At 38.5% G+C, this 27,842-nt stretch overlaps 1 protein-coding gene across 1 annotated transcript in view; it reads right to left on the bottom strand.

The window, feature by feature from the left end:
- Positions 1–2,265: 2,265 nt before the first annotated feature.
- The window catches only part of LOC309417779 (cadherin-6), a gene marked incomplete at its 5' end in the record, with an annotated part of 48,452 nt that continues 22,875 nt past the window's right edge, over positions 2,266–27,842 (bottom strand). Inside the window, 10 exons of the mRNA XM_082015326.1 lie at positions 2,266–3,299; positions 6,969–7,220; positions 7,308–7,425; positions 8,224–8,345; positions 13,034–13,170; positions 19,005–19,258; positions 20,699–20,886; positions 22,460–22,627; positions 24,659–24,778; positions 26,279–26,573. Coding sequence (XP_081871452.1) covers positions 2,809–3,299; positions 6,969–7,220; positions 7,308–7,425; positions 8,224–8,345; positions 13,034–13,170; positions 19,005–19,258; positions 20,699–20,886; positions 22,460–22,627; positions 24,659–24,778; positions 26,279–26,573 — 2,145 coding nt within the window. The 3' untranslated portion in view covers positions 2,266–2,808. The remainder of the gene's footprint in view (positions 3,300–6,968; positions 7,221–7,307; positions 7,426–8,223; positions 8,346–13,033; positions 13,171–19,004; positions 19,259–20,698; positions 20,887–22,459; positions 22,628–24,658; positions 24,779–26,278; positions 26,574–27,842) is intronic.

Here is a 27,842-nt window from a genome sequence, read left to right as displayed (position 1 = left end):
TCACAGCCACCTCCGCCGTCCCCTCCACACACAAATCTGTTTCCTCGGGGCCTGAGGAGGGGAAGAGGCAGTCCACTGGCTGGCTTTGGGTGTCCAGCCAGATTCTGAGCTTGAGGCAACCCCATGCAGAGAAGGGTGAGGCGCTGGCATGTGTTGGGGAGCCATTCGGAAGAGCCCCCTGAGGGGTATGCTGTCTCCACGGACTGTGTGAGGAGAGCAGCCTGAAGTGAGGGACCTCTGGCGGTGGTGCTGAGCTCCTCCACGTATCTGAAATCCAGATGGTCCCTCCTGTGTGCCAGAGACAGGTTTTGGACAGGTTGCCTCGTGGATGCCCTCATTTCAAGGAAGCCATGAAGGGCTAGACTTTCAAAGGCTTTTGCTTTTATCATCTTAAATTACTGAGGGACCCTCAGGAGGACATAATAAGGGCCTAATTGTGCTATCGCCATTGTGATGGGCTCAGCCCCCCTAAGCAATGGAGTTGGCTACCTCACTCTGCTGGACTGAAGCCCTGTGAGAAGCCTCCATCAGAGACACTGGGGGCTCAGGACCCTTTGAAATTCCTGGCTCCTCCACTCTGAAAACCCATCTAATCTGTCACGCTGGGCATCTGCGAGCCATTAGCTGCCTTGCCCTAAACCTATAAATGTGGGGCGCTCCCCACTGCGAAGGAGTCCTTCCCAGCCCCAGCCGGGCACCGCAGCGTGGCGGGCTCATCCTCTGCACTGTGAGCTGCTTCGCAAAACCTGAAATTATGTCATCGTGCTTGTAAAAGTCTAATACTCCAGAATTTTACCGCTCTCTTTATTTAACTCTCTAGGAGTAATGAATTCCAAGGATTAATTTTTAATCCCTTTTAATTTTCTGTTTGTTAACTTTTTTAGGTTCTCGCCTTATTTTTAGAGTAAATTGGAGCTGTTGTTTATTTTTCAAACTGATTCACTTAAGACTTGGGGGAGGGGGAAAATAGATTCATGCCTGTAATTCTGATATTAAATACTGTTTCAAAATGGAATAAATGAGATTAGTTATGTATGAGGTATATTTAAAAAAAAACAAACAAACAAACACCAAAAATTCCTCCTTTCCTTCACACAGTGCCCTGGGCTTGTGTCCCTACTTTGGGACACAGGGTGGCTTTCAGCTCCTGAAATCAGATACGTCCCATGGCAGCCCCTTAGGGTTTTCTCTAGATAGCCTCTCCTGGATGGATGGATTTGAAGACCAGCAACTACGTGTGTTTGACAAACCAACAGAAATACGGAGTGGTGCACAAACTTTAAAGACAATTGTTTTGGCTTGAGACTATGACATCTTCCCCCACCCTACCCCGGACAAAAATTACTTAGCTTGGCAAAGCAGATAAACATATACACAGAGACTTGTGATTAAAATTTTATCTTTTGGTGAAGTCTTTAACAACCCTAAGTAGTTTATTTTAAGAAATGAATTATATTTATAAACCCTACATTTCAGGCCACTGGAATGACAATTGATTCTTGCTTACTTGTGCATTCAGGGCTTGAAATTGGGGGGGGGGTGAAGAGGAAAACAACCACCCAAAAACATGAGAAATTACTTCCTTTGGCAGAATGCCAGCATTTTCCATCTTGAAAGCATTTTCCAAATGACTTATATAATTCTTGCAACATCCTGATGAGGTAGGCATTATTTCCCCACTTTACAGATAGCAAAACTGGGCAGGGAGTCAGTCAGGAGGCTACCCTGGGCATCCCGGACGGGAAGGGCAGGACAGAAAAAACCCACTCTTTCTGCCTTTGCAGTTGCTCCTTTTGCCCCAGTGGCTGGCAGTCACCTTGAGGCTACTGCTCCCCTCCTGCGCGTGAGAACAGGCAGAAGTAGATGGATGTGGAAAGCCTGACTCCCGCCTCCCCAGTGCAGTAGCTATCACTGAACTGATGTGCAGGTGGAGGCCAACCAAAGAAGTACAAAGAAAAGTACAGTTATGATCTGCTCCTTCCTCCACGTTGTGAGCTAAACTGGAGCTGGATAAGATGGCGTTCCCCGTATCACAAGGCAAGTCTGGGTTAGAATTGGGAAACCGTCTAAGAATTAGATACTGGGGCTACTGACTGCACACACATGCACGCACACACATCTCTCCAGCAATGCTAGGTCAGAAGAATATATACATAGCAGTCAATGGACTATATATATGTGTGTGTTAGTATGATTCAGTGCATTGGGGGCAATGGCGAGTTCTAGAAAAACACTTAGGTTTAAACGGCCATTAGGCCTTTCTACCCTCCTCATGAGTGAAACGCATGTTTGGTGTTTTTTCTCAGCTTACTTGTGTGATAAACCTTCATTCCATCACCACTAATTTTGACTATAATACATAGGGTAAACTAGGATACCTCATTACGTTGGGATGTGCAATACACAATCGACAGAGCAGTCTTCTGAGCTGAATAGTCTGAATACAAGTAAAAAGAGCAAGTGAGCTTAAACAGTAATATACTCCAATTTACAATATAAGCAGAACAAGTAAAAATATTGCTCCCCCTCTGATCTTTTTTTACCCGTCCACTACTGCCGTGCCAGTAAGACTGGCTTGGTAAACTGGATGCACTAAAAAATAAGAATTTTGCCTCTTGGAAGCTCATACTAGAAAAAGTTTTCTGATGGCTGATCCACACAGACTGCAGTCATTAAGCAATTTGAACAGGTGGAACAGAGAACTCTTTCACACAGCTGTGGAGAAATAGAAAGAAATAGCCACTTCACATATCTCAATGCTGTTTCTGAAAACGAAGAAGAGAAACAAAAAAAAAAAAAGGCAACATATTAAGAGTCTTTGTCACTGTCCATTGCGCCATACATATCTGCCAGCTTTTTAAACCGAGGCCCCCAGTCACTGAGGTAATCGTAGTCCTGATCTCCATCTGTAGTCACCGACTCCAAGGAGCTGAGGGACTCAGCCACAGAACCATTACCTTCGTACGCGTAGGTTGCTAACGAGTCATATGGGGGTGCCGTTGGATCTGTATCATTTTCCTTTAACCTTTGGTTAATGAAATCTCTGACATCTGTGTTGTCTCGTGCTGTTGCAGTCCGCCGTGGCATAAAAAGCGTTTCCGGCACAATGTCTCTGCGTAATTTATTATCGTCTATGGCTTCGGGATTCCTCAGCGTGCCGATATCAAACGCCTGGGTATCTTCCTCTCCTCCACCTTCATCATTATAACTGACAATGTTGTCTCTGATGTCTTCTTTGGAAATAATCAAAGGCTCTTTTTTCCGCTGCCGTCTCAGTGCTGCAAACAGCACCACTGTAACTGGAAACAAAAATCACAGGGAAGAGAAGGGAAAGGTTAATCCCAAACTCCATTAAAACCCAGAAGGCATGCTGTGTCTCTGCTCGGATTTGAAGTTTTAAAAGATGTTTTGCAAAACCGAAAACGCGCACATCAAGTTTTCAGACAGACTGTGCTTGCCCTGCCTGTGAGTACCTTGGGAGGGGAAACGGCATGGATGTGCACCAGAAGAAAGGGGACATCAAGCTTGTAAGAAGCCAAGTGGAGTGTCTTTTTGTCAGTCGGTATGTTTTTACCCTGAGTCATATAGCAATTGTGTTGCCTTGAGAACAAAACTAGTTTCATGAGAGTTGGGAAGGAAGAAACACTTTCTCCAAAATAAGTAACATCAGATGTTATTTACCTTGAACCCCTGGGATGAGATGCAACTTGTGCTATGGACAAGGCTAGTATCTACTGGGCTATGATAAAAGGTTAGCAAAGCTGCATTTCAAGATAAGTAAATCTATCCTTCTCTGGAAAAAAACTTAGAATATGGAGCAGATTTTCAGCCAGCACAAAGTCCAAGTTTTATTAACTTCCCTGGCATGTTTTTACAATGTACAATCACCTTAAAAAAGTATATGGCTTAAGTCTTAGACTGATGAGATATGGTAATGGTATTTTTTAATCTGCCAAAGACATGAGATTTCTCAAACAGATATTTTGTGCCTTTCTTTCTAAAGTGTGTCTCTGTGTGTATGTATGTATTTATTTGGAGGGCAGGAACTCTTTCCAAGGCCCTGATCCAAATCTAAATATTTTTGTTCAATAATGATTGCTGGTACTTTTGGAGAAATAGGCATAGAGGGTGGAAGGGGGTATGTTCAATACTTTATTTCCTTTAGAAGCTAATTTCAGACTTCTTAGCTGGATACCCCCTTAAGACAGTAAATGGTTGAATATCTGCAAATGAGCAGCAGCAAGGAGCAGGGATGTATTACTGCTATCACTGTTGCTTTGGTAGTCTGAGGTCCACAGTGCCACGTGTTTCAGGCCTGCTGTGCAAACTCCAAGAAAAGACACACCTTACTGTCTTTATAGTTCTTTCATAGCAAAGCAAATCAGAAAATGCCTAAACTAATTGATATGAGATGATAAGGTGGATCAAAATTATCTTTTATGTCAGCTATGTTTCTAAAGTGGTGTGTGAGTCAAAGTACAGTAACTTTTTTTTTTTTTTTGGCAGTTCCTTCCTCATTTGTAACCTGGTTAAGGGCAATGCCAAGGACTAAAGACACCTCCAAAACAAAATTTTAGCCCATTGAAACTCCTTTTTCTTAGCTTCCTTTGACACAAAAAATGCTGCTGTTTGGTTTTGTTGGGGGGGGGGGGTTGTGTTTTTGTTTTTGTTTTTTTTTTTTAAATGATGGGCTGCCCTGCAGGATTGCTTAGAGCAAGACGCTCTCTGTAGGTGTGCTTAAGCATGTTACAGAAGAGTCTTGTACTGTTTCTCTCCACTGGCTGCAGAAGGAAGCCAAGAAGACAGGATAAAGAAGGAAAATGCTCTAATTCCTGTTGTGTCTTTACCATAGGAATAGGGTGAGGAAGGGAGAACACCTGTTAATATGAGTTGAAAGGAACTAAATGAGGTGGTGAAACTGAAGGAATTAGGAGGGCTAGTTCAGATGGTGAAAGCTTCAGGCTCTCACCCTAATGACGAGGATTTACTTATGATGTCATGTAAGGGTCCTAATCTGTGTGATGATGCTTTGTGCTGCTGTGCCCAAATGCAATAAGAGAGAATTATCTTCCTTAAGAGCATAAACCTGTGACACTATGTGGGAGGACTGGGGAAAGGTCTAGGTGAGAGAACAGAGATAGCTGGAGAAAGTTTTGGAGAACTTGGAAAAACACAGTGTCGATTCTTTAATAGGCTTCTGGAATAGCGACCAGTAGAATGATCTGAGAAAGCATAGGAGTGATAGTTTTCACATGGAAGGGTTGCTGAGCTATCTCATTAACAATAAAGATGTTACACAGAATATGCAAGGATAAGACTTTGATAATTGTGTCACATCTCTGATACTTGTTTTTTCTTATTTCATGCTGAACCTGCAGGCAAAAAAACCCCTTAGAAGTTATATATTGAAGTATATCACCTTTATTTGCATGTCAGTGTTTAGCAGTACCTGAGGCCTCCTGATAAGCCACTAGACTTACTGAAACTGCAGATAAGCTTAGTAATTTACAGACACTTTTTGTTGCTGCTAAACTTTAAGTTGTGGTTCAGGTCTGCCCAGAGTATTGTTTTTCACTCAGTAGTGGTTGCACATGCAAACCCTGCAACCAGCCTGAAAATAGAAAATTATATAGCTGAGTTAATTGAAAATCTGCTTATGGTGCATGGTGGCGTGAGCAGTAATTGACACAAAGTGCTGCTTAGCACACAGAATCAATTATTTTCGATTGACATAAAACAGGAAATCGTTTAATGTCAGATTGATATTAATGAGCACAATTGTACTAACAAGTGCAAGACTATCTGCAGCATTAGATTTCTTTTTCTGGTAAGGAACTTGATACAAAGTCAGCTCAGCCCTTAGAGGCCATGATACCATGTTTTGAAAAACGAATTTAATGGCAAATTAAGGGTAAGATGCTTATTGTGGGAGTCTTTTCTGAAAATGGGATAGCGTTTATTTGGGCAAGATGTGATTATATTGTTAAAGTCCGAGAATCACAACATGGTCTTTGACTCATCACTGGAGAGGGAAATTTTCTTAAAAATAAAGATCAGGATGATTCTGCAGTGGTGATGAACATGTCCAAGGAAGATATGATTATGGTAGAAAGAAGTGAAAACACTGAGGAAACATTTTTATCCCCTGCTTGACCCTACTGCTATAAAATTGGTCTGACTCCCTTCTTTCCTGGCCAGATTCTAAAGGTGACTAATAACATCTCCCTGAGAACTGTCTGTGTTGTACAGTTCTGCCCAGATGAATAGACTATGTCTAATGGCCGAGGGACTGATCATCCCTGCTGTAAAAGATGGGTGGAACCTGAGTGAATGTGAGAGATGTTGCAAACTGTCTTTATTTTAATTAAAAAAATAAACATTGACCACCTGTAAGTGTTCTAGCCAGAGCTCTGTACTTCCTCCACACTCAGTATCCAACCTCTTCATATTCACAGGTTCCTGAAAGGGAGGATCCTGCAGCTTTTGAGAGAGTGCTTTACTAGCCACCTCATTTCTGCATCCTTTTCCAGCAGAACAGAAGCACTGAGACCTGTTTCTCCTCAGTTTAGACACAGGAAGTTAATTGTTTAAAACTAAGTTATCTGTCCTCCTTCTATGGTGAAGAGAGATGGACACCTGCAGAGGGTGATTAGTGTGGTCCACCTCAGATACCAATAAGGGGATGGGATGAATATCTCTCTAGAGGTACCTGTCTCTTTCCCTTGACCAGGGGTGTAGCCCAGCTGTCTCCTCTTGCTTGGGCATTGCTAACTTTTAGAAAAGTAAAATTAGATAAGATCTGTGCTATACACCACATCTGTAGCAGCCCTCAGAGGAAGAAATACAATAATATAAATGCAGGATAAGAAAAGGTTGTCTTTGCTTTGCTCTTGTCCTAGCCTTGGTATAATCACCTGTAGCAATGCAAAATAAGCATGAAAGGAACAACAAGCGTCTGAGCTACTTACCGAGTAATATAATGATACACAGAAGAATGGCAATAAGAGCCCCAGTGCTAAGACCAGTAGGATGAATCAAGGCTTCTGCATTACAGGACAGCATCTTTCCTCGATGGTCACAAGCACATACTCGAATAGTCACCGTTTCAGTGCTGCTCTGGATAGGGTAGTCATTGTCTGATATTACTACTGGCAAGAAGTATGTACTCATTTCATGCCGGTTATATCTGTTTTTTCGTGTGAAAATCCCTGCTGTGTTGTCTGGAAACACAAAGCATGTGTTAAATCTTCATCTGAAGACTGAAAGCAAGGATGAGATAATAGAGAAAAGTCTTCCTAGAAATTCACCTCTGTTGTCCTGTAGTGTAAAGTTTGAGCTGCTGGCTGCCTCAGGAGCTAAGGAGAATGAAAACTGATGTCCACTGTAAGAGTCATCTTTATCAACAGCACTTAATGTTTGTATCAGCTGAAACAATAAGAACAAAATCATCTTCCAAGTCAGTAGACCTTACACTTATTTATGTACTCTAGGATTGTAAAGCATTCTTATTGTATTCATTTTCTTCTGCTGCTCTAAGGCAGCTGATGCTGCTATGGCAAGCTTAAGAAAAGTGATCCATGTGCTGTTGGTCCTGTTTAGGATCACTACGCTATTGTATTCTCTATCATCAGCCAGTAACATAGTGAATTTGAAAGTTGGCAGGAAAACCATGCTGAATTCAAGCGCAGGCTTAGGTTGATGACACTCCAGATAAGTAGGAAACCTCTGCATGTGGCAAGTAATAGATACAAAAGGTCCAAGTTGACTGTATATTTATCTACCCAAATCTCATGCCACAGGAATTGTTTGTCTGAATCTTCCAAATTATCTGCTGCTCTGAACCATTTAGTAATAGGACTGGTAGAGTGAGAGTTATCTGTCGGGAAAAAGTTATATCACAACCAGGACTTGTAACAGTTACAGACCTGAAAGTGTTTTTGAAGGAGGCAGTGAAAGTGCCTGAATAAAGCAGAGAATCACAGAATGAAAATGAATCAGGGATAACAAGGTGCAGTACAGAAAACAACAGTGTAAAACATACTGTCACATTATCTACAAGAATACTAAGTGTAATCAGACACTGTGCAGCCACTGTTCAGTTTAATTTTGCAAAACCGACAGTTTGATGCAATGCAAAGTATACCTCTTGGTGAGGTGAAGCAAGAGTAGTAGCAAAACTCAATTAATTTGGAATATTTTCTGTGTACAAGCAAGGCAACACACCTGTTCTGCCTTTGCATTTTCACAGACGAAGGTCTCATAAAACATGGCAAACTCCGGAGCGTTGTCATTTACATCCAAAACCTTAATGAACACTGGTACACGGCTGCTTTGTTTTGGGTTGTCTGAAATGACAAAAGCAGAAAGAATAGAGATTGTATTTAGCCCAGCTACTGACTCAGTGCAGGAGAAGAAAAGGACAGATTTAGGGTCTCATTGCCTTAATTCTTCTGACTTACAACCCTCCACTTATATTCTGCTTATTTCTGGGGAATGCGTTATGGGGTGATTTCCACAAAATCATGCTTTGTTATCGTGACTCTGATTCTGTGCAAGCTACACAGTTAAGATTGAGTAAGAGCCCTGGATTTACAAATTCCTTTGGAGCACGCCAAGTATGATTATGAATGTATGTGGGGTTTTTATATATATATATATATACACACACACACACATATACATATACATATATATATAAAAATATATAATACTAGTATTACATGAAATCTATTTATCAGCCTAACTGATACAGTTTGGTGGCAACAAAGTTTCTGGAACATATTCCCTTCCTTAAGTCTGAAACAGGAAGACTAGAGAGTTGCGAAGATGGGATTGTTTTTTTTTTTTTGGCTCTTCACCTGTTATGCATAATATTCTGTCCCCTACAAATCTCGTGACACAGTTCCTTAAGCTACCATGATTATCATTATGTTATATAAATAGTAACTGCAGCTGTGATCACAGATATTTTCTAATCTGTTGTGAATTGATTTGGCTGATATTCTAGAGTTAACACTAGAATGTATCAGCTGAAGAACATAAGTACTATATAGCATCTGCAGATTCCCATATGTAAATATTTTTTTTTTCCCTGTAAAGACAGTACAGTGCCAAGAGATTGAATTTGACAAGGATATTCCTGAGCATAAAATACTTATGAAAATATTGTCATCTTTCTAGATAAAAATGAAAATATCTGGAAATGCACCACGTTGTATAGACCATTCCTCTTCCTGTTGGACTATTGGTCCTGTTGGACCCTTCCTTTTCCTGTTGGGGGGAGACAGGCTTTATTCATGAAGATACACAAAATAAAGGAGAAAGGCAACAGCCAGCAACCTTGCCTAGCAGCCATGAGGGGTGAAATAAGCAAGATTCTAGGCAAAAAGATCACATCATAACAACCATTGACTCCTAAAAGGTACAAGACCTACCCCCAAACGAATTTGTCATCACCAATCGAAAGGAAGCCCAGAGACATTGCCAGGACTTGATCTGTGTCCTTTGCGCTCCATATCGCACAAAAACCTGTTCCAGGCCAGGTCACCCAGACATACCTATCTCAGGGCCCGGGAGTACGTGGGTGTGGGAATGGGAGAGAGTGAGATCTGTGAGGGAATGAGTGTGATGATTGACTGAATTAGTTTCATTCAAAATAAATACCTTCCCCCTCCCTTTCATGAGGGTTCACACCGAGTTTTGCTACGTTAATTTTCTACCCATGTTAATATAGGCTATTAATGCATTTTAAGCTATGATTCAAGTGGAAAAAAAACTAGTGCAATAAAATATAGCAGACCTAAGACTCTATATGGTTTTTCATTACAGTAGCTTGTTGAGTTAAGCTTTAATAAAAGTCCTATTACTGTGTTTATCATGCTTTTATAAATTTGAAAATGCCTTCTCCAAAATTGGCACTGTATATTTGTATTACAGAGCTCAGTCATTTGGACAAAATATTGTGCTTTAAAGCTCCATAGTCCCATTGAAGTTAATATGATTCCATTACGTAGAAACTTTCTAATATGAACCATTGGGCTAAATTAATTCAATGTATAAAATAACAGTTTATGTATAATATAAACCAGACTGAATTCTATGCTAAAATACATCAATACAAATGTTGAATTTTTATAATAGGCAGAAATCAAAGGTACTCATTTGAAGTCACAGGACTATTGGCAAGACTATTTTATAAGGGCATACCTTTCTAACAAATACATTCAAATATATTGGCAAATGTGTTTCTCCTCCTCTCAAGAATTACAGTTGTTTTCCTTCCTGCTTTTTAAACCATGAACTACATATTTTCATTTTACTTCTAAGTGCTTAAGATTCTCGCAATTTAAAATGATACTGCAAAAAATAGAATCTTCATAAAAACTCTATCCTCCATGGACATGAGCCTTTTTTCTAATTTACTGGAAATGTAAGTTGAGAGAGAGAGAGAGATATATTTAAGTCTCTTTTTTGCTCATCTTTCAAATTATTTTTGCAAATTAATTGGTGTAGCTTAATTTGGTTGCATTATTTTAACTACTGCCGGACTCCATTTCCAAAAAAATCTCTATAGACTCAACATGCTGCATAAATCTATTCATCTCTATGGTCATAAGTTTTCTGTTGAGCCAGCAACAGCCAGCTGTTAAAGTTTTGGGGTTTTTTTTTCTGAATACAGCCTCAAAGTCCTGCCTATATTTGACTTACCCTTAAGTGTTAAGTAAAGAATATTTAAAGTTACTCTGGGAATTACCTCCAGTAAATCAGCTGTAATTCTGCAGCTGCGAATCAGTAGCCCTGTGTACTGAGTTTTATTGCCAGTTTGCTTTCTGAATATGGCAGATGTACTGACCCAGTGTTTCACCAACTATTTGTTTGCAACATTCACAACATGATTCTCTGGGCTGCTGAGCAACTGCAGCTCATACTGGTGGAAAAGAACAACATTAAAAAATGGAGCTACCTATACTTACGGACAATTCTAGACAAGTAAAGGCAAAACAACTTCCGTATTTTCATTTTTTTTTCTACTGCAAAATAAAATCAAGAACAGTCATCACTGAAAGGTGTTTCTCTTCATGACTTTTTTTTATGATCTTTTTTTTTCCTCTTGTTTTATATCAAAGGGAACACCCATCCATCTGAATGTGCATCCTGCCTGTAACTTGACTGGATATTTAATTTAGATTACTTCAGTGAAATATACCTGGAGTTTGATGTGATGGTATGTCACTGAGTGCATTCAGCGATTAGCTGGAATTTAGTGGAATGGGACTTTACCTAGCCTTGCCAGAAATTAGGTTTAGCTAGGAGCATTAAACAGTGGTGTTTTCCAGTCTAGTTTCCTGAGATTAAAACTAGCGAGGTAGCCTGGGTCAGACCAAGGCTTGTTTAAACAGTAGCTGCATTTCAACCAAGAAAATTTCCTTTGGAAGTTACCTACCCCAGTTAAGCCAAATTTGGACTAGGGTCAGTAAAGCACAGCCTGGGAAGTAGGTTGTTGCAGCCTGGAAGGATTCAGACTGAAAAGGAATGGTAATTAAGACAGAAGCCTGTGTCAGACACAAAAGGTTTAGTTGAGAGGGTTTGGCCCAGTAGAAGGTCTGTCCTTAGGGGAGGAGGCAAGGAATTAAATGAGTATTTCATATAGATGCTAAGTTGATTTTCAGACAGTATACAATTTTCTATACTATATATTATTTCATCTGCGCTGGGATCAATGCAAGTGTGCTTCCTAAATGTTCTTGCTCTTCTTTCCTTTTTTAGGTGTTTATTTTTCCCATCCTCCTCTACCCAGGAGCTCAGGCTGTAGTGTACAGCTCTTGACCCTAGAGCAGTCCTTCAAAGACTTAATAGAAACACAAACACCTGACTAGCAGTCAGACAGAAGTCAGTATTTGATATGCCAAAGCAACATACCTCACATTAAAAGGTGCAAACTTTCAAGAGAGGGAGAAAACTATTAAGAAATGTCATTCTTGTAGGCTCTAGCCCGCTACTCTCTTACATAACGCCCTGTGCTTGCCTCAACAGTATTGTTTCACATCACTTTTCAGTTTTAAAAAGACACAGAATAAAGAAAGCTAGAGTCAAGTATTCTTTATTTACACTCTTCTCACTGTTCAGCAGCTGCTTGAGCCATATATACGTACACACAACATAAGAAAGTAGAGCTTGTATTGTCTCAGATTATGCTTTAAAAAAAAAAAAAAAAGCCCTTTAGCCTCCCAGCCTCCCAGTTGCACGAAGACTTCGTGACGGTCATAGAACTGGTGCTTATGTCAGATCTATCTACCATTCCACCATGCTTCACAACCACAGACAGTGTGACTCTGCAAAAGTTAATAATTGCATTCCCTCATATTTGAGCTTGTCACATGCTTATAGTTAATGTAATAAAATAAAAAGTATTGTTTATTAAGGCCACCTCACATACATACCCGTATCTAGATCCCTGGCATTTCAGCTCCTAAAATCAACATGACTAGTATTATCACAAGATTACTTCTGAACAATCCTAAACTAAGCAGCAGACTGATTTGTAACTATAGTTCGTAATTTCAAAAGATGTGAAAGAACTTAAAAATGGGAATCTTTAAAACTGATTAAGATCTGGGCACCTAGCTCAGCACAGCCACCTTAGGCTTGCTTGAAAACATCCAGCCTGTGCTATATTCAGTCTGGATCAGACTGAATTCAGCCGTGGAATGCAGCTTGGCTTTAAACCATCTTGCTTGCTGCATGCCAATTTCAGAATTCAACAATCACATTCAGAATTAAAAATGGCTATTACTGCTTAGAAAACACAGAATTGTTACTTTTCCTCCCTGCTCAGCTAAGTTACCTCTTCATGAACTGCGTCTCTATTAAACACAAACTGCAGACCACCACTTGCAGAGTTTCCGCTTCTTCATTAGTATTGAGTAGACTATCCATATAACCTGACATCTGTCCAGCCATGCTTTCCACACGCTCAGCTAGAAGGCTAAATTCATTACATCAGGGACAGCAGTGGTATTTAGGTTTGACTTACTGATCTCTGCTGCTATTACTGTAATGTTGTGCCATAGCAGTGTTTCCCGGTCAAGGGGTTTTGAAGTAAATATCGAACCGTTTCCTGAATTGATGTTGAATACTCTGTCCATATCAGTGTGTCGATCTACAGAGTACCTGCAAATACAGAGACAGGGGTTAGGAGAATGCTTTCCTTTTAATTTCTATGTTCTTAAACCATTTCCTAAGATTAGACATCAAACAGTTAGTAAATGGGGTTGCCTTTTGTTTTCAGCCCAGGCTTCAGAGTCTTTATATATTCACACAAAGAGCTAGTTCTGAGCTACTGGATAATGACACTTTGGAGGTTTGATTTAGAAGGTGGAGCATTGTCACTGAATAAATGAATTCCTGCAGAATTTACATACCTCTGAGAATCATCAAAGCTTTGTTTTTAGTGAGAAATGTGAAGTCTGTGTCCTGAAAGATAGGAAGTTTATTTTAAGGCTGAATTGGCTTTCCCGTTATAAAAACCTCTTTTTATGGTTTGATATCTCAACTGCTCCAAATAATTTCTGATATAAAATTTGACAGCTCAGGTGCATTTCTGCCTTTCACTTCACATTTAAAAAGACTGCCCCCCAAAACCAAGTTGGCATGGAAGAGTGATTCATTATTCAACGGTACATATCACATAACGATTTGCTGTAATTCATTAAAGCTAACATGCTCATCCCTGCTTGATGGTATCTAGATGTGAGAATGAATGCTAACAAGCTCTGGAGGAGCTCAGAGTCTAAATATGGATTCAGATTTTCAATCTAATCTTTTGCTTTTTCTGCTAAACTGAATCCAATTTTAAAAGCAGAACTCTCCGGTTTGGGGGAGAGGGTGCTACCCCTCCGGTCCAAATGCTGTGACTTGGTTTCATCTCTCATGAAGAGAAAATTCTTGCATAAATTACAGAGGTTTCGAAGGAAATATGTCTCTGATGTTGCTAAAGCAAGAACGCAATTGCATTATTTCGCTCTTGTTTCAAGCCCGAATGTGCGCTGATGTACAACCCAGGACAGAGCCTTAGGAAGCCCAGTGTGCTCCCTTGGTTGTCTTGCAGGCCACGTTGATGGAGACAAGGCAGTTACTGCTGTCCCTTGTGTCCAGGCAAGAATAACGATACAGCTGAGTAGGTGTGCAAGCAGATAGATACGGGGCCAGGAGAATGACTGGCAGAGTTTACTGCCACTACAGAACTGAGGGGAATGCAGAGGCTGAAGAAAAACTTCTGTTCCCTGCTCTGCCTTAGGAGCAGCTGCGTGTCGTGTCCCTTCAGCTGCGCAGAATTCCCAGTGCCTGTGCAGCGTCTCAACTTCTGAGAAAGATCTTGCACGGAAGAAGGAGGGAATAGCAGACTCTGGTTGAAACATGTGATTATGACAAAGGTTTAAATTAAACTAACCTGCTCGCTATCTTGTAACTGTATTTTTTTTTCTTCTTTGCAAGTAAAAAAAAAGGGGGAGGGGATATAATATCCACAACAAAGTAGACTGGTCTTATTCTAAAATGAGAATTTTAATGTAGCCTACCTTCCTAAACAAAACTATGGCAAATACACATTATTTGCACTAAAAGTTTTTCTTTTTCCACATTAAATTCCTATGAAAACAACTAAATGAGATTCAAAGATACTCACACAAGACGCTAACTTTTTTTGGTAGGACTTGCGTAGACACACCTCACTAGTTTTTCAGGTGTTGATTTAGTTTTTATTCTTTACTGTTGCTTGACTAACAGTACCACAATTTCAGCTGCATGAAGTCAGCTGTAGTGTCACTTAACCTAGTTTCTTTATGCAGCATTGTAATGTTACCATCAGCTTGAGTAGAACGTGTGAGAAGGAACACAATAGGCAGTGCTGACTTGATGGGACAGCTCCAGCAAACTGTGTTGTTTTGTCCAAATCTAACTAGTACATGTGAATTTGTTGACTTAGCTGAAATGTATGATGGAAACAAGTTTATACAAACCTGTCTGACTCTCTTATATTTTGACAAAGTAAGTATTTGATATGGTAAACATTTCATTTTAACTTTCATTCATTCAGGTTTTTATATGATATTATGTTGCTATTTTGTGAATTCCATTATTTTTCAGATATTTTGTAGCTCATTTCTGTATCTCTCAGCTGCAATACTTTGGTATTTCCATTTTGCAGTAAACCTAGATTTTGCATTCCTATTTGAAATAAAGTATCAGGATTTTCCATAGATTAGCTGTTCCAGCCAGATCTAATAGTATGTTTCAGGCTTTTATTCAGCAAGATATATAAGTAAGCAACTAGCTTTAGGCATGAATTGTCCGTTCGTCCTTTTTTTTCCCTTCAATTATGCTTTCACTCATGCTTCATATTATGAATGGACTTAAAATATCTCACTGTCTGAGCACATTTTAATGCCTTGGCATATTGTAATCACTATCTTTATTTTGTAAGAGTTCCCAAATTCAAGCTGTGGTACAGTATCTGGAAGAAATAACAAAAAGAATTATTCTGGACTTTTTCTAAGGTTACAAGAGCTGTAATATTGAGGACTTCTTCAAAATAGAAAGAATATAAGAATATAAGAAAATACAAGTCCTTGTAAAACTATGTGTATTCAGTCATTTGTACAGAGGAAAATTAAACTCACAAAAAAAACCCAACAACCAGAGAACAGCTTCTTAATGAAATGTTAATTTTATTTCTTCATATCCAAAAGAAAATACACACAAGGTCAATGCAGTTAAAGTATATCCTAATTATACCATTAACCCTGGTCTAGAAGGATGATTTTAATAAGCCAGACTGTCACTTCTGTTTCTCAGTTTGTATAATCCAGTCTTTTTTGATCACGGACTGTTAATTATGTTGAATTGGTGGTGATTCTGACTTATGGATCATAACCTAGTAAGAATTAAGCAGACAACATCAAACTTATTTTTACATTTATTTAATGAAATTACTGGTACGTATGTGTCAGATTTCAGGACTTAATCCCTTTCAAACCTTGAGAAATTGACAAAGTGGGAAGTTAAAATGTAGCTATGTAGATTCCAGACTCTCCTTGTACATAACATGAAGAAGGGGAGGGTGAAAGAGAGAATCTAACACATGCAAATATGTTGTCAGTAAAATATACAAACAAAATTAAGCCTTACATTTGTTTGCAGATCATTTTCATCTGGGATACTTTAGTAAATCAAATCACAGCAGGGAGACAGTTCCAGTGACTGATGAACTTCATTATGCCTCTGAGGGTTTACTATAGCAAAAAAACTCAACTAGCAATTTAAAACGATCTGATGTACAATACAGCAGTGCCAGTTGCAGCATTTTTTTTTTCAGTATGCGGCAGTTCATAATATTTCTGTTCAGATCAAACACAAGCAGAATGCAAAACTTTTTTTTACAACATCTGGACAGTGGAGTGTTACTCAGGAATGTATTAACTTTGCATGGATGCATATTCAAATATAGCCAAACATATATTGGTGTATTTTTGTATTTTCTTAGTGTCATGTCACAGCAAAGCTTTTTTATAAAGGTTGGACTGATGAAATGTATCTCTACCAGTACACAGGTCATGAACAAATAGGCAGTCTTACAACTAGGGCAGATACCTGCTTCATATTTTGCTTTATTGTCTTCTGATGTTCAGCAGCTTGCTGTCTAATGTAACCACAAGTCAGGAAGATTTGTGGGTCAGAAAGGGACGTGTGTGTGAATTTTTCATAATGCATTTTCATAATGATATTGTGAAGGTTTCCTTTAATGGAAGATCAAAGGGCCTTTCATCTAACAGAGTTAGGGCTCAGTTTGTTTATAAAGAGAAATCTTCACTCGCGTAGAGGAGAAAATGGAAGGTTTTCATTGTAATATCAAGTGTCTAAAGATTTTATTTTTAACCGTCAAGAAAAATTGACAAGCAAGTGACAAGTCATATATATGCAGTCTAATTGCATCTTCCCTGAAGCTCAGAGTGAAAATCAGATTTAGCATCTCTATTGCATGATGGGAAAAAAAAAAATCACCCTGTCAAAAAGATGCAGACTCAACCCATGCCCCTAAATTCTAGGAGATACCCAAGATATTAGCACCATAAAATTACATTTATTGCAAGCTAACATCTCTCAGGCTACTGCTTTCTGCTGATTTCCTTCCCCTCTTACTGATTTTCATGTTTCTTCTTGCTGTGTATATTTCTATCACTGTAACTTCTGCCTCATTTTTCTTTTTCTTCTTCTTTCACCTTGATTGTTGCATGTTATTAGAGTATAAAGGAGAGAAGTTTTCTGCTGCACTGCATCAATTTTGACACCTCTGCTAAATTTTGCTCAATAATTATCTGATACGTCAATATGCAAAGTACCTACATTGTATTAAAAAAATGCCCTTTGAAAGATAGGTAAGTTTTAGCACACACATTCAATTAATAGAAAAGAGCCAGTAGGCAGTACTCAGCAATGAACAGCATAATCCCTATCTACTGTAAATCACTTATAATTAGGAGCTGGTGCTGGTTGTGAAATGCAAATGGTTGTAGTTATCACCACAGGGAAGCAGGGAAGCACTCCCCTCACTCTCCAGTGCCATTAGGTATAAAAAAGCCCATTCATATGAAGACTGCAAAGGGCCTGGGTGTCACTGCAACCAATTTTTCAACTCCATGCTAGCACATTCCACAAAGACATGCTATAGAAACTGCTCATTCTGCCCCTGGGCTTCACCAAAGTCAGAAAAAGATGATGTTGCTCTTTACGCTACTATGTTCTGCTAGTCCAGAGCTCCAGGTAATTGTTGCATGTTGTGATACAATGAAAGCAAACATTAATTAAAATTAGAAGGCTTAGTCTTGAACAAGAATTCATGTGCAGGACATTGCGTATAAACTGAAGACAGAGAGGGTTTCTGCCAGAAATGCTTTAAATTTAGTTCTACATCTAGGAAATTAAGATTATAATATTTACCCTTCTCACAAGACAGGATGAGAGCTTAAAATACACTCATGCTTCACAAACTTTGTAAGATACCTTGATGAAAGACAAGACAGTTGTTTGCAGAAGTGCAAAGTATTGATGGATTAGATTTTTATTAAACCTGCTTTGTTCTATTTTGATCTTAAGACTACTATTGCATTTCCAAGGAGCCCAACCCAGAGACATGCTGAAAATTGACCTGGATTTAATATTGCTGTTTTTTCATTTCCTTCTCTTACTGCCTTGTCAGTAGCAATGCACTTTAATTAAAGCACATAACTATTTAAAAGTTCTTTTATTGTCTATCCAATATGACTGAAGTACTCCAGTATGTTTTCAAATGTACTGAAACAGTGTACCTGTTAATTTACAAAAAATGGAGGCTTAGATTTGGCTGCTCCAACTTTAATATTGCTTCCACTTCCTCTAAGACTAGTTCATTGATTCATGGCAAGTGTAATTTATGAAGTCCATGAGACTGATTCTTACTTTACTAACCTTACACTGCTATAAGTGAGATCAGAGTCTGTGTGTGCACATGAGCTGCTTTTAAGGCTACTTGCAGTTTAGAGAAGGTAAGTGTGACCTTTGTTAAGCAGGTTTGGACAGATGGGAACAGAAAGGGCTGCTGAATCCTCTCCTGTCATATAGGCAAGAGGATGCACTGCACTATGCTGGAAAATGTTAAAGGTGGAAGGACAATACTAATATCTTCTTAGTGTTCTTTTCGCAGTAAATTCTTCCATGGTAGGAACAACCACAAACATTAGTTACTGAAGAAGATTCAGGATGTAATTCGAGATACAAAAGCCATGAAAACACAATCACATGTGCATAGATATTCTCAAGTGTGAGAGATCATTTACCATCTACAATACTCCATATTTAAGCATACCTGAACAATTTCATTGCTAGAAGTTATTTTTTTGTGTGCTGACATGAAAAAAGCAAAATTAAAGCAGTAAAAAATTTACACACAAGCTGAAATAGTTTATGCTTACTTGACAGGGTTCTTGGCAGCATCTGGATCCTGAGCGGTTACTGTTCCTATTACACTGTTTATTGGAACATCTTCTTTCACTTCCATTATATATGCTGGTCTGCTGAACACAGGGGGTTCATCTACATCCTCCACCTGAATTCTGACTGTAGCTGAGTCCTTGAATGGCCCCAGGTAGAGGAATCGAGGGTCCACATGAGTATTGGTAGCTTCCACTTTCAGAATATACAGGTTTTTATTTTCAAAATCCAATGCCTAGGAAGAGAAAGAAAAAGTTTGAGAGGTCTGTGGGGACTGCTGTGGATTGCAGCCAAATGAATGGGAGGATGCCTGTGCTACATAACAGGAGCCTGATCTAGAATTAAAATGCCAGCAGAAAGGAGAAAGACAGAGCTTTATGCCACTGATGATATGTTATAGAAAAAAAACCCAACATTTTTTCAGGGAATTCTATGCCTGGAACTCTTAAACACCAATTAATCTTTCCTTCTCATATAGCCTTAACTCTTCATCCTTTTTATTCTGTCATTTTTGGCATTTTGATATTTTCTTGTCTATTCCTTGCCCCTAAGCACCAGACACTAAAGAGGAGAAGATTTTCTAGGAGCTGCTTGTTAAAATATTGGCATTCCATTACCAAAATGAAACACTGTGACATCTGGTATCTGGATATCCAGGACCACCCATCAATGAAAACATGATTTTATGATAGGCTATGACTATATCATACTCTGTTAAAAGTATGCGGAAGCAGTGTTTAGCGACTCTTTGTTTCAGTACTTAGAGAAACGTGGGGAGAGAGTAGTCACCCCCTTTTTCCATTATGTTGTAGAAGATTCACAGCTTCTATCAGCAGCAGACAGAAATGCAAACAGAGTTAGACTGATATCATAATCAGCCCCTGGAAGGCATCTCTTAAAAAACAAGTAATGACAGGTGTCGTACTGATATCAACAAGCAAGTGCATGTTTGGAAAATCTACAGAATGTCTATCTAGTGATGACTGAACTTGAACTGATGGAGGATGATATCTGTAACCTTATCAAGCTTGCCTGATAACCCACTGTAAACAATATTTCTCAAACCTTTTCTGACAGCCAATGTGCAACCTAGTAGATGATGCCTACTGTGATCTAGCAAGGCGCTGTGATTTTTTTTCTAAAGAAAAAACATGCTGATGGACTTATTAATTACATTTTTATAAAATGTGAATAAAAAAAAGTCTATGTACTTTAATACAGTAGAGCTATACAACTCAACATGTTCTGATTGATAGTACAAAATAGGCAATGTGATATTGATTATGTGGTCTTAACACAGCACCTCTCTAGTAAGTGAACAAACCCTGTAGGCATCATAGGGACAAAATCACAGTTGAATGGTGCTTCCTTGAATTATTCTGTGAATACATTCAGACTGCAGAATTTTTCTCAGTCCTATCTAGCTCCATAGATTATTTACTCTCTCAGGTCCCTCAGAGTATGTGCATTGGTTTAGTAAAGGAGGGTATAAGAGGAAGGATCTTAATTACTTGAATAAAAGAAACTTTACATAGTTAATGTAGAGATTCCTAATAGGTAACATTCAAATTAACAAACACCATGTGTTGCACTGAAAATGGAAAAACAAATATGTGATAGATAAAGTTTTGACTGGTATTTCAGTGGCTGGAATTAAGTGTGTTAAGATGTGTACCTTTTTGACAGTTATAATTCCTTCCTGTGTGTCCTTGTCTGTCGTAATTCCAAACATGTCATATCCATCCCCCTCAGTGATGCTGTATTCAATCTCTGCGTTTTCATCCACATCAGCATCATTAGCTTTTATCCTCCCAACTGGTGAGTCAGGTGGCGTAGACTCAGGAGCTCTGAATTGGTATGTGCCTACAGCAGACAGAGAAGGAAATTTTGTTAACCAGTCTCATGGTGCTTTGGACACCATCTCCGAGCGCACTGTCCATGCTGGACATGTACAGATGAGTTAGCAAGTCACTGTATCTTCAGGCCTTCCTGTGGCAACAGCCTTCAGCTTCTTCCTTACTTTCATGTGGATGAAAGGTAACTTATTTTTCTGTGTATTTTCTAGCATGAAGGATGGGCATTTTGTTTTCCTACATACATGTATCTTTAGCAACATATGCCCCTTTCTAAACATTAGCAGGGTCTCTGTTGGCCATATCAAAATTGTATATGAGAAATATCTTCAAGCCAAAAGACAAATATTAAGAACAGCCAGAGGCCAATGCAGCTTAGTAACACTAAAACCAAATCCAGTCCAAATGCCTATTAATAATGTGCTATATTGAATTCTTCTCTGAAAAAATTCTACTTGGGGAATGTTGGCATTATGAAGCTGTATCTTTGGCTTTTATATTGAAGACACTTATATCCAGAGATGTATAATTAACTCATTGGAGGCAGAGTGCTATACTTTCTCTTAAGTTGCTCTATTTAAATGGAAACACTTTGCCCACAGCTAAGAACAGACTTTGAACTTAAATGACAAGTTGCTTCCAATAACTTTCCCAGTGGCTTAACTGCCAAAGCTTGCTGATTTGTCTGATAGTTGCAATTATTTTCTCTAACAGCTGCTTTTGACTTTGACACACACTGACACTGTGATACACACACATCACACACAGACCAGTGGTTAGACAAAACAAAAAAGAAGAAAGAGAGAGAGAGAAAGAAGGCAGAAAAGGAAGGAAGGAAGGCAAGAGGAAAGGAAGGCAGAAAGGCAGGGAGGAAGGGAGGAAGAGAGGAGAGGGAAAGAGAAGTCAATGAAAGATAAACCACTTTGAATCACTTATGGCCGTGAATGGTCATTAATAGAAATTACTTTCTAAGAAATCTGGTCCAACTCATTCCCTTTAATATCACACAGATATCTACCAAATGATCAGAGACAGGGGAAGGAAAACAGGCAGAAATATCTCGTACATTTATGTATGCGCCTTTGTTTCTGTATGTAAAGAATATGGGAAAATCCACTGAGGCAAATGCTTCCTGGGTGTATGTATTCATTTTGATAGAATTGCTCTTGGGATTATTTTACATACTTAAATAAATATGTTTCAAAACTTAAATATGTTAGATTAGAACAGCTATCTTAAAACGTAGTCAACCACAGGATCTAATAGAAATAATATTGATCAAGAAATATAGATTATATAAGTCAATACTATTTAATGGTCAGGAAAAATAATATTTCTATACATTAATCCACCTTTTAGACTATCTACTGCAACTGGGGTAAAAATATTAAACATATGTTTCCAAGTTATTGAAATTAATCTTAGCATGATCCCGTTGCTTGCCTGTGTGTCCTCTTTTCCTTTCTTAAAGGAAGTCTGATACTCAGTAAGTTCATGACAGTAGAAAAAATATCTGAGACAAAAAAAATTAATCAATTTTTGTCCATTTTACTGTAAAGACACAGAACGTAAATATTCCATACTCTGGGGGAAGCGAGGTGGATTGTCGTTTACATCCGTCAATGTGATGTTCACGGTGGTGGTTCCTGATAATCCACCCATCTGGCCTCCCATGTCCTTAGCCTGGATGACCACTTGGTATTGCTCCCTGTTTTCACGGTCCATGTTTAGCAAAGCCGTTTTAATAATGCCTGAAAACATTAAAATTAAAGAAGGGGAATTCACAAGTAAGGTACTGACTTTGATGGAAATTCTTATTAAAAAAAATCCCACAGCCTAAAGAACAAAACAATCTCTGTGTAATAAGTAAACTTTGCCCAGTACAAATACTTACTGTTATGAGATGGCACATTAAATTACAGACTTGTCATATCTTATCTCGGGATGCTGCCTATGTGACAGACATAATATTAGTGACATCCTCAGAAAGATGTTCTATATATTTGTGAGCAGTGTTATTTTATGTAACTATTTACCCCCTTTCAGTTCTATGCTAAAATCTCTCACTGAACTGGAAAAAGGCTCTTTGTTCATTATAACATGCTCCATCTTTTCTCTCATATTCTGTCAATATTTTTGTTTTGACAGAAGTGGTAAAAAAAAGAGAAAAGTTAACTTCAGCAAGACATCATTAAAGAGACAGTACAACAGCATTAAATGGGAGAAGATAAATTAATTAAGAAAATTGTGAGCATCCAAGCATGCCCAATATATCTATTTCTGTTTATACATTGATTGACGTGACTTTGCCAGTCACTTCCTTCTTCAAAGGCACAAATATCAGTTATGAGCCCAACTCCTATTGAAATTCAGTCATTCAGCCTTACCATGAAGAAAAATGTTTGCATTCTCACTGGGTCTCTTAAGGCTAAGAACCAACTCCTTTGTAGGCAAAAGGGGTGAAATTCAAGTACTGAAATCAATTGCAAAATTCACAGCAGCTTTGACAGAGACTTATTTCACTCTAGGAGTTATACAATTGATTTCCGTGGCAGGAAGAAGGAGCCTGTGGTTTACCTTGCTTCCCCTCTGTGCCCCATACAACCCTCTTGCTTGAAGATTATTACTGGTGAACTCCCAGCTACATTATCCTTATTATAACTCTAGATAGAGAGCACATAGTGTACTGTCCAAGTCAGAATGAGTGCATCAGTACAAAAATCCTTACTTGTACTATCTAATACCTTATGCTTGAAGGGAAGCTCCCTTTGATCTTGGCTCTTTTCAGAATTATGTACATTTTTTCACTTCAGGATTTTCTTTGAGACATCTAATCTCTCCCTCCTTTTCCCTGCCTGAGTCTTTAAGATTTACTTAAGAAACAATGCTAAAACCTTATTAATTGGCTGGGATAATCCATTTCTTTCATGTAAAGATGCTGAGAACTGACTTCCAGCTTCCAGAAACCTATCACAGTAGATGTTCCCATTTACGGAGTTTCTTGAGATCCTTTGTTTCTTGTTGAAGAATTTTGTTATAAATCTTGGGAAGAGACTATCTATGTAGTCAGATAGTCAATGGTACAGCAGATTCAGTCAGCTAGAATTCATATGTTTTACATGTACAGGTTCCAAAGCTGTGTGTTATTCATCCCATAAAAAATCCCAGTCACTGTGTATAATTTAAACATCTTCCAAAAACAAAACTCAGAAGTTTGGGATTATATTTGTGATCTTCTAGTGTAGTGCAACAGCCAATTTTACCTCTTCTATCATTATTCTTAATTAAGATTTCTTTCATAAAATTAGCATTAAAGTGATGTCTTGCAGATGTAAAAAAATTATAATTACTTTAAACAAGTTTTGGAGAAGCAGAAGGAGGAAAAAACCCCACCTGAACAAACCCTCAGTCTTAATTTAGGCATTATGAAGATCTATGAGATTTAAGCACTTTGTTCCACACCCACCTGTTTCTTGTTTTCTTCTGAAAGCCAACCTGTTTGGTTTAATTTAAGCATCCGTGGCAGTGTCCATCCCCACTGCTTGTTAAAAATGATTGAAAACTGGTTCACATCCAGTACTAATTGTATTTATTAGACTTTGCTGGTAAGATTAAAATAATGTAGGTGTCATGTTTACGGATGTATCGCTCTATTAAGTTTGTCAGATTTTGCACTAAGATGCAATCTCTTTGAAGCTTTTGTCTAATATGTCCTAGCTTGGTTTAGCATGTCATTTTGAATTACAGACATTGTCATAGAATGACAGATAAGGTCCCCTGACCTGTCTCAGATTCGACGGAGAAATACGGTTGTCCCTGGAGAATGCTGTAGACAACTTTAGCACTGTTCCCATATGTAGGATCATCGGCATCAGTTGCAGTGACTTGCACAACAAAGGTACCTGCAATGATAAATTAAAGAAAATAAAAATCCACAGTTTTTTTTTGCCTGGCCAAGACAGTTTATGATGTAGAAAAAGCATAGTTCCAGTTCAGGTCAAACTTCTGGCAAAAAGTTAACGATAGTCTTGTTTTGTAGAAGTTTCTCTGCTCCTAAAAGACATAGATACAAAACCAAAATTATAGTTGGCTTATTCTCAGTTCATTAAAATGCACAGTTATTGATTGGATGTATAGATCCTTCATCATATTTCTTATGAAGAAACCAGAAACCCACCTTTGCCCAGATATTGAAGGCATTCAGAATTTGAATCTAGGTCAAGAATATACTTTTGCAAATTTACTTGTGCTTGTGAGGTGTTTGACATAGGAATGTAAATCTGTTTTTTCATGTGTCTTCTAGAGAAAGAAATAGTGTTGAATCCTAGGCAAAGTGTTAACGAACATAAAAAATGAGCTTAGGTTTTGTAATTTAAAACAGGTTTGTGAATAAAGTATTCACTTCACATATTAAAATGTGAATATTAGGTTATTTCTTCACCAGATGAGGTTTCATCCATGTGACAAATCCCATGAATGAGAGGAGAGACTATGCCCCAAAGTCTTTATTTTCATATTGCTTGAGCTTTATTTTAATCTCATTCTTGATTATGATTAATTAATGCTTCTCTCCCTGGATATTATTCCAGATTAGAAATGTGCTTCTTGTAGTTCAACCATCTATCACTCTCTGACAAAGAAATCAAAATGACCTCCCTAAGATTCAGAGACAAAGAATCAAAACCTGTCAGCTTCTCTGGAAAAGATCCAGTCTTAAAATCACATTTCAAGGAAGTTTTTTTTTTTTCTTTTCTTGATTGATTCTTACAGCCTGATACATTTTAAATCAATAGAAAGGTTTCAATGGACTTCAATGGACTTTTAGACTTTTTTCTTTTGCATGAGAAGAGCAATAAAGGTCATAGAAAGTTAATGGCATGTCTCAGAATCAGTGATGAGTTGACTCAGGTGGCAGTTTTCGCTCCTGAATTGCATACAATCACTTCTGCACCTGCCCTTTTCAATTTTTTTTAACCTTCCTGAACTAAGCAAGGGTTGGTGAAGAGATCTAGGGGTGGTACAGAAACACTTAGGTGACCATGGATTACTATAGTATTACACTGCTGCAAAATCATGTTAACAAAGCATATTAAAGCTGACAGGTGTCACGCAACACAGCTTAGCTCAACTCACCTTCACTGTGAGCTAAACTAGATTGTATTAACTTGTATTTTTTGTGGTACAACAGAGGGAGTGGGTTTCCTTCAGCTGACACCTCTGATTCCAGCAAACTGTTATCACTATTTTCCTGGAGTTATTTTCTTTTAAACGGTTGAGGTGCTTTTAATCCAGACTCCAACAGCGGATGTCTGTATTCAGTGCCTGTAAACTTTGGGGCCTTCATTAACTCCGCAGAAAGAACCCAGACCAGACACTAAAATCAGTTATTAGTTAGCACCTACCAACATCTGACATTTCAGGAATGCTGGCATTGTAAACGTCCTTCGTAAACATTGGCTCATTGTCATTGATATCATGGATCTTAATGATGAACTCTGATTCTGGTTCCACTGGTCTTCCAGTCCTTCTGTTTATAGCCTGGGCACGGAGTATGTACACAGGCTTTTCTTCCCTGTCTAGTCTCTTTGTGGCCTGGATGTCACCAGTGTTTTCATTGATAATGAAGAGGTCTCCTGCTCCATCTCCAGAAAGGATGTACTTTAACGATCCATCTCCTTTATCCTGGTCTGAATGCAGCTGGTGGTGAAATGGGAATAAAAAAAAAGGACAATAAATAATTGAGACACAATTGTAGCTACTTTAACTGATATCATAATACATGCTTTACTATTATTAATACCCAGCCAAAAGACTGTACATTGCTTTTCAGAAACGAGATACCACAGTAGAATCAGTGAATTGATAAAGTTGTGTCTTGATGTTGGAGTTGAAATGGTGTGCAATATTATAAGAAATGACCTGAGGAAAACCATGAACTGAAGTTGAAGATCCCTTTCCCAAGCTAAGCATACATCAGTCAGGTCTAAATGCCGGTTACTTAAGTGGAATCCCAGGAGTATGTAGGACAGTGAGACCCTACAGCGGAAAAACATTGGATTCAGGAATTGCTTGCAGTAAGCAAAGAATTAAAAAGTGACCAGGCCAGCCACTGCTTGAATATAAATTCTGGGTGCTCTGCTTTTATGCCCTGTGGACTTTGTGTAATATACCACACAGTGCACAACACAATAACGTACTAAGTACATACACAAATAGCAGATAAAGACGTGCATTCACAGATGTGGCAAACTAAGAGCAGAAGCAGGCGGGCATACTAGACCATTACAGCACTGGCAATGAAAAGATCAGTTGCCTATCTAAAGGGACATGGACCAAGATGAAACATGGTGGGGGCAGGAGAAAGATGAGAATGATGGTAATTAGCATATAAAGCATGAGCTGCCCAAAAGATAATCTTTTTTTCCCAGGAGATTTCCACATCTCTTGAAATGCTGCTTAGCACACACACAAGGTATGACTGATTAAATCATCATGTTCCTCTGATAAAAGGTTTATTTATCTCTCCTAACCTTAAAGTCAAAGCTTATCAACTACAATTCATTTCGTTGCTACATTAGAGAAAATAAAAGTTAAAAAAATGAAAAGTTAAAATATCTTCTAAAGTCAGGGCATAGGTGATGACATTCATGGGAAAAAATGAATCTATTACGTAGCAGATTCCTGGAAACTGTTGATTTCATAGAAAAGACATGTTTATGTTTATGAGTCAGGAGAGCTGGACTTTCTCAACCAGCTCTTTACTCCCCTTTTCTTGCATACAAGTTAGAAAAAAAACCAACTAGCTGACTACATGGCAAAGTACTTAGCATTGCTGGATGGCATGCTTTGTAGAAGAGAAGGCTTTGTAGGTTGAAAGAATATGGAAAATCTTCACATAGACTTTACCAGTGCCTGGCTATGCCCCTACCATGCTCAAAAGGCAACCTCCAGCATGCCATATGGTCA

The sequence above is a fragment of the Phaethon aethereus genome (genome assembly GCF_964289735.1).
Source record: "Phaethon aethereus genome assembly, chromosome: 2".
Classification (NCBI taxonomy): domain Eukaryota; kingdom Metazoa; phylum Chordata; class Aves; order Phaethontiformes; family Phaethontidae; genus Phaethon; species Phaethon aethereus.
Note: the sequence above shows the minus strand (reverse complement) of the source record. Positions and strands in the feature narration are given on the sequence as shown.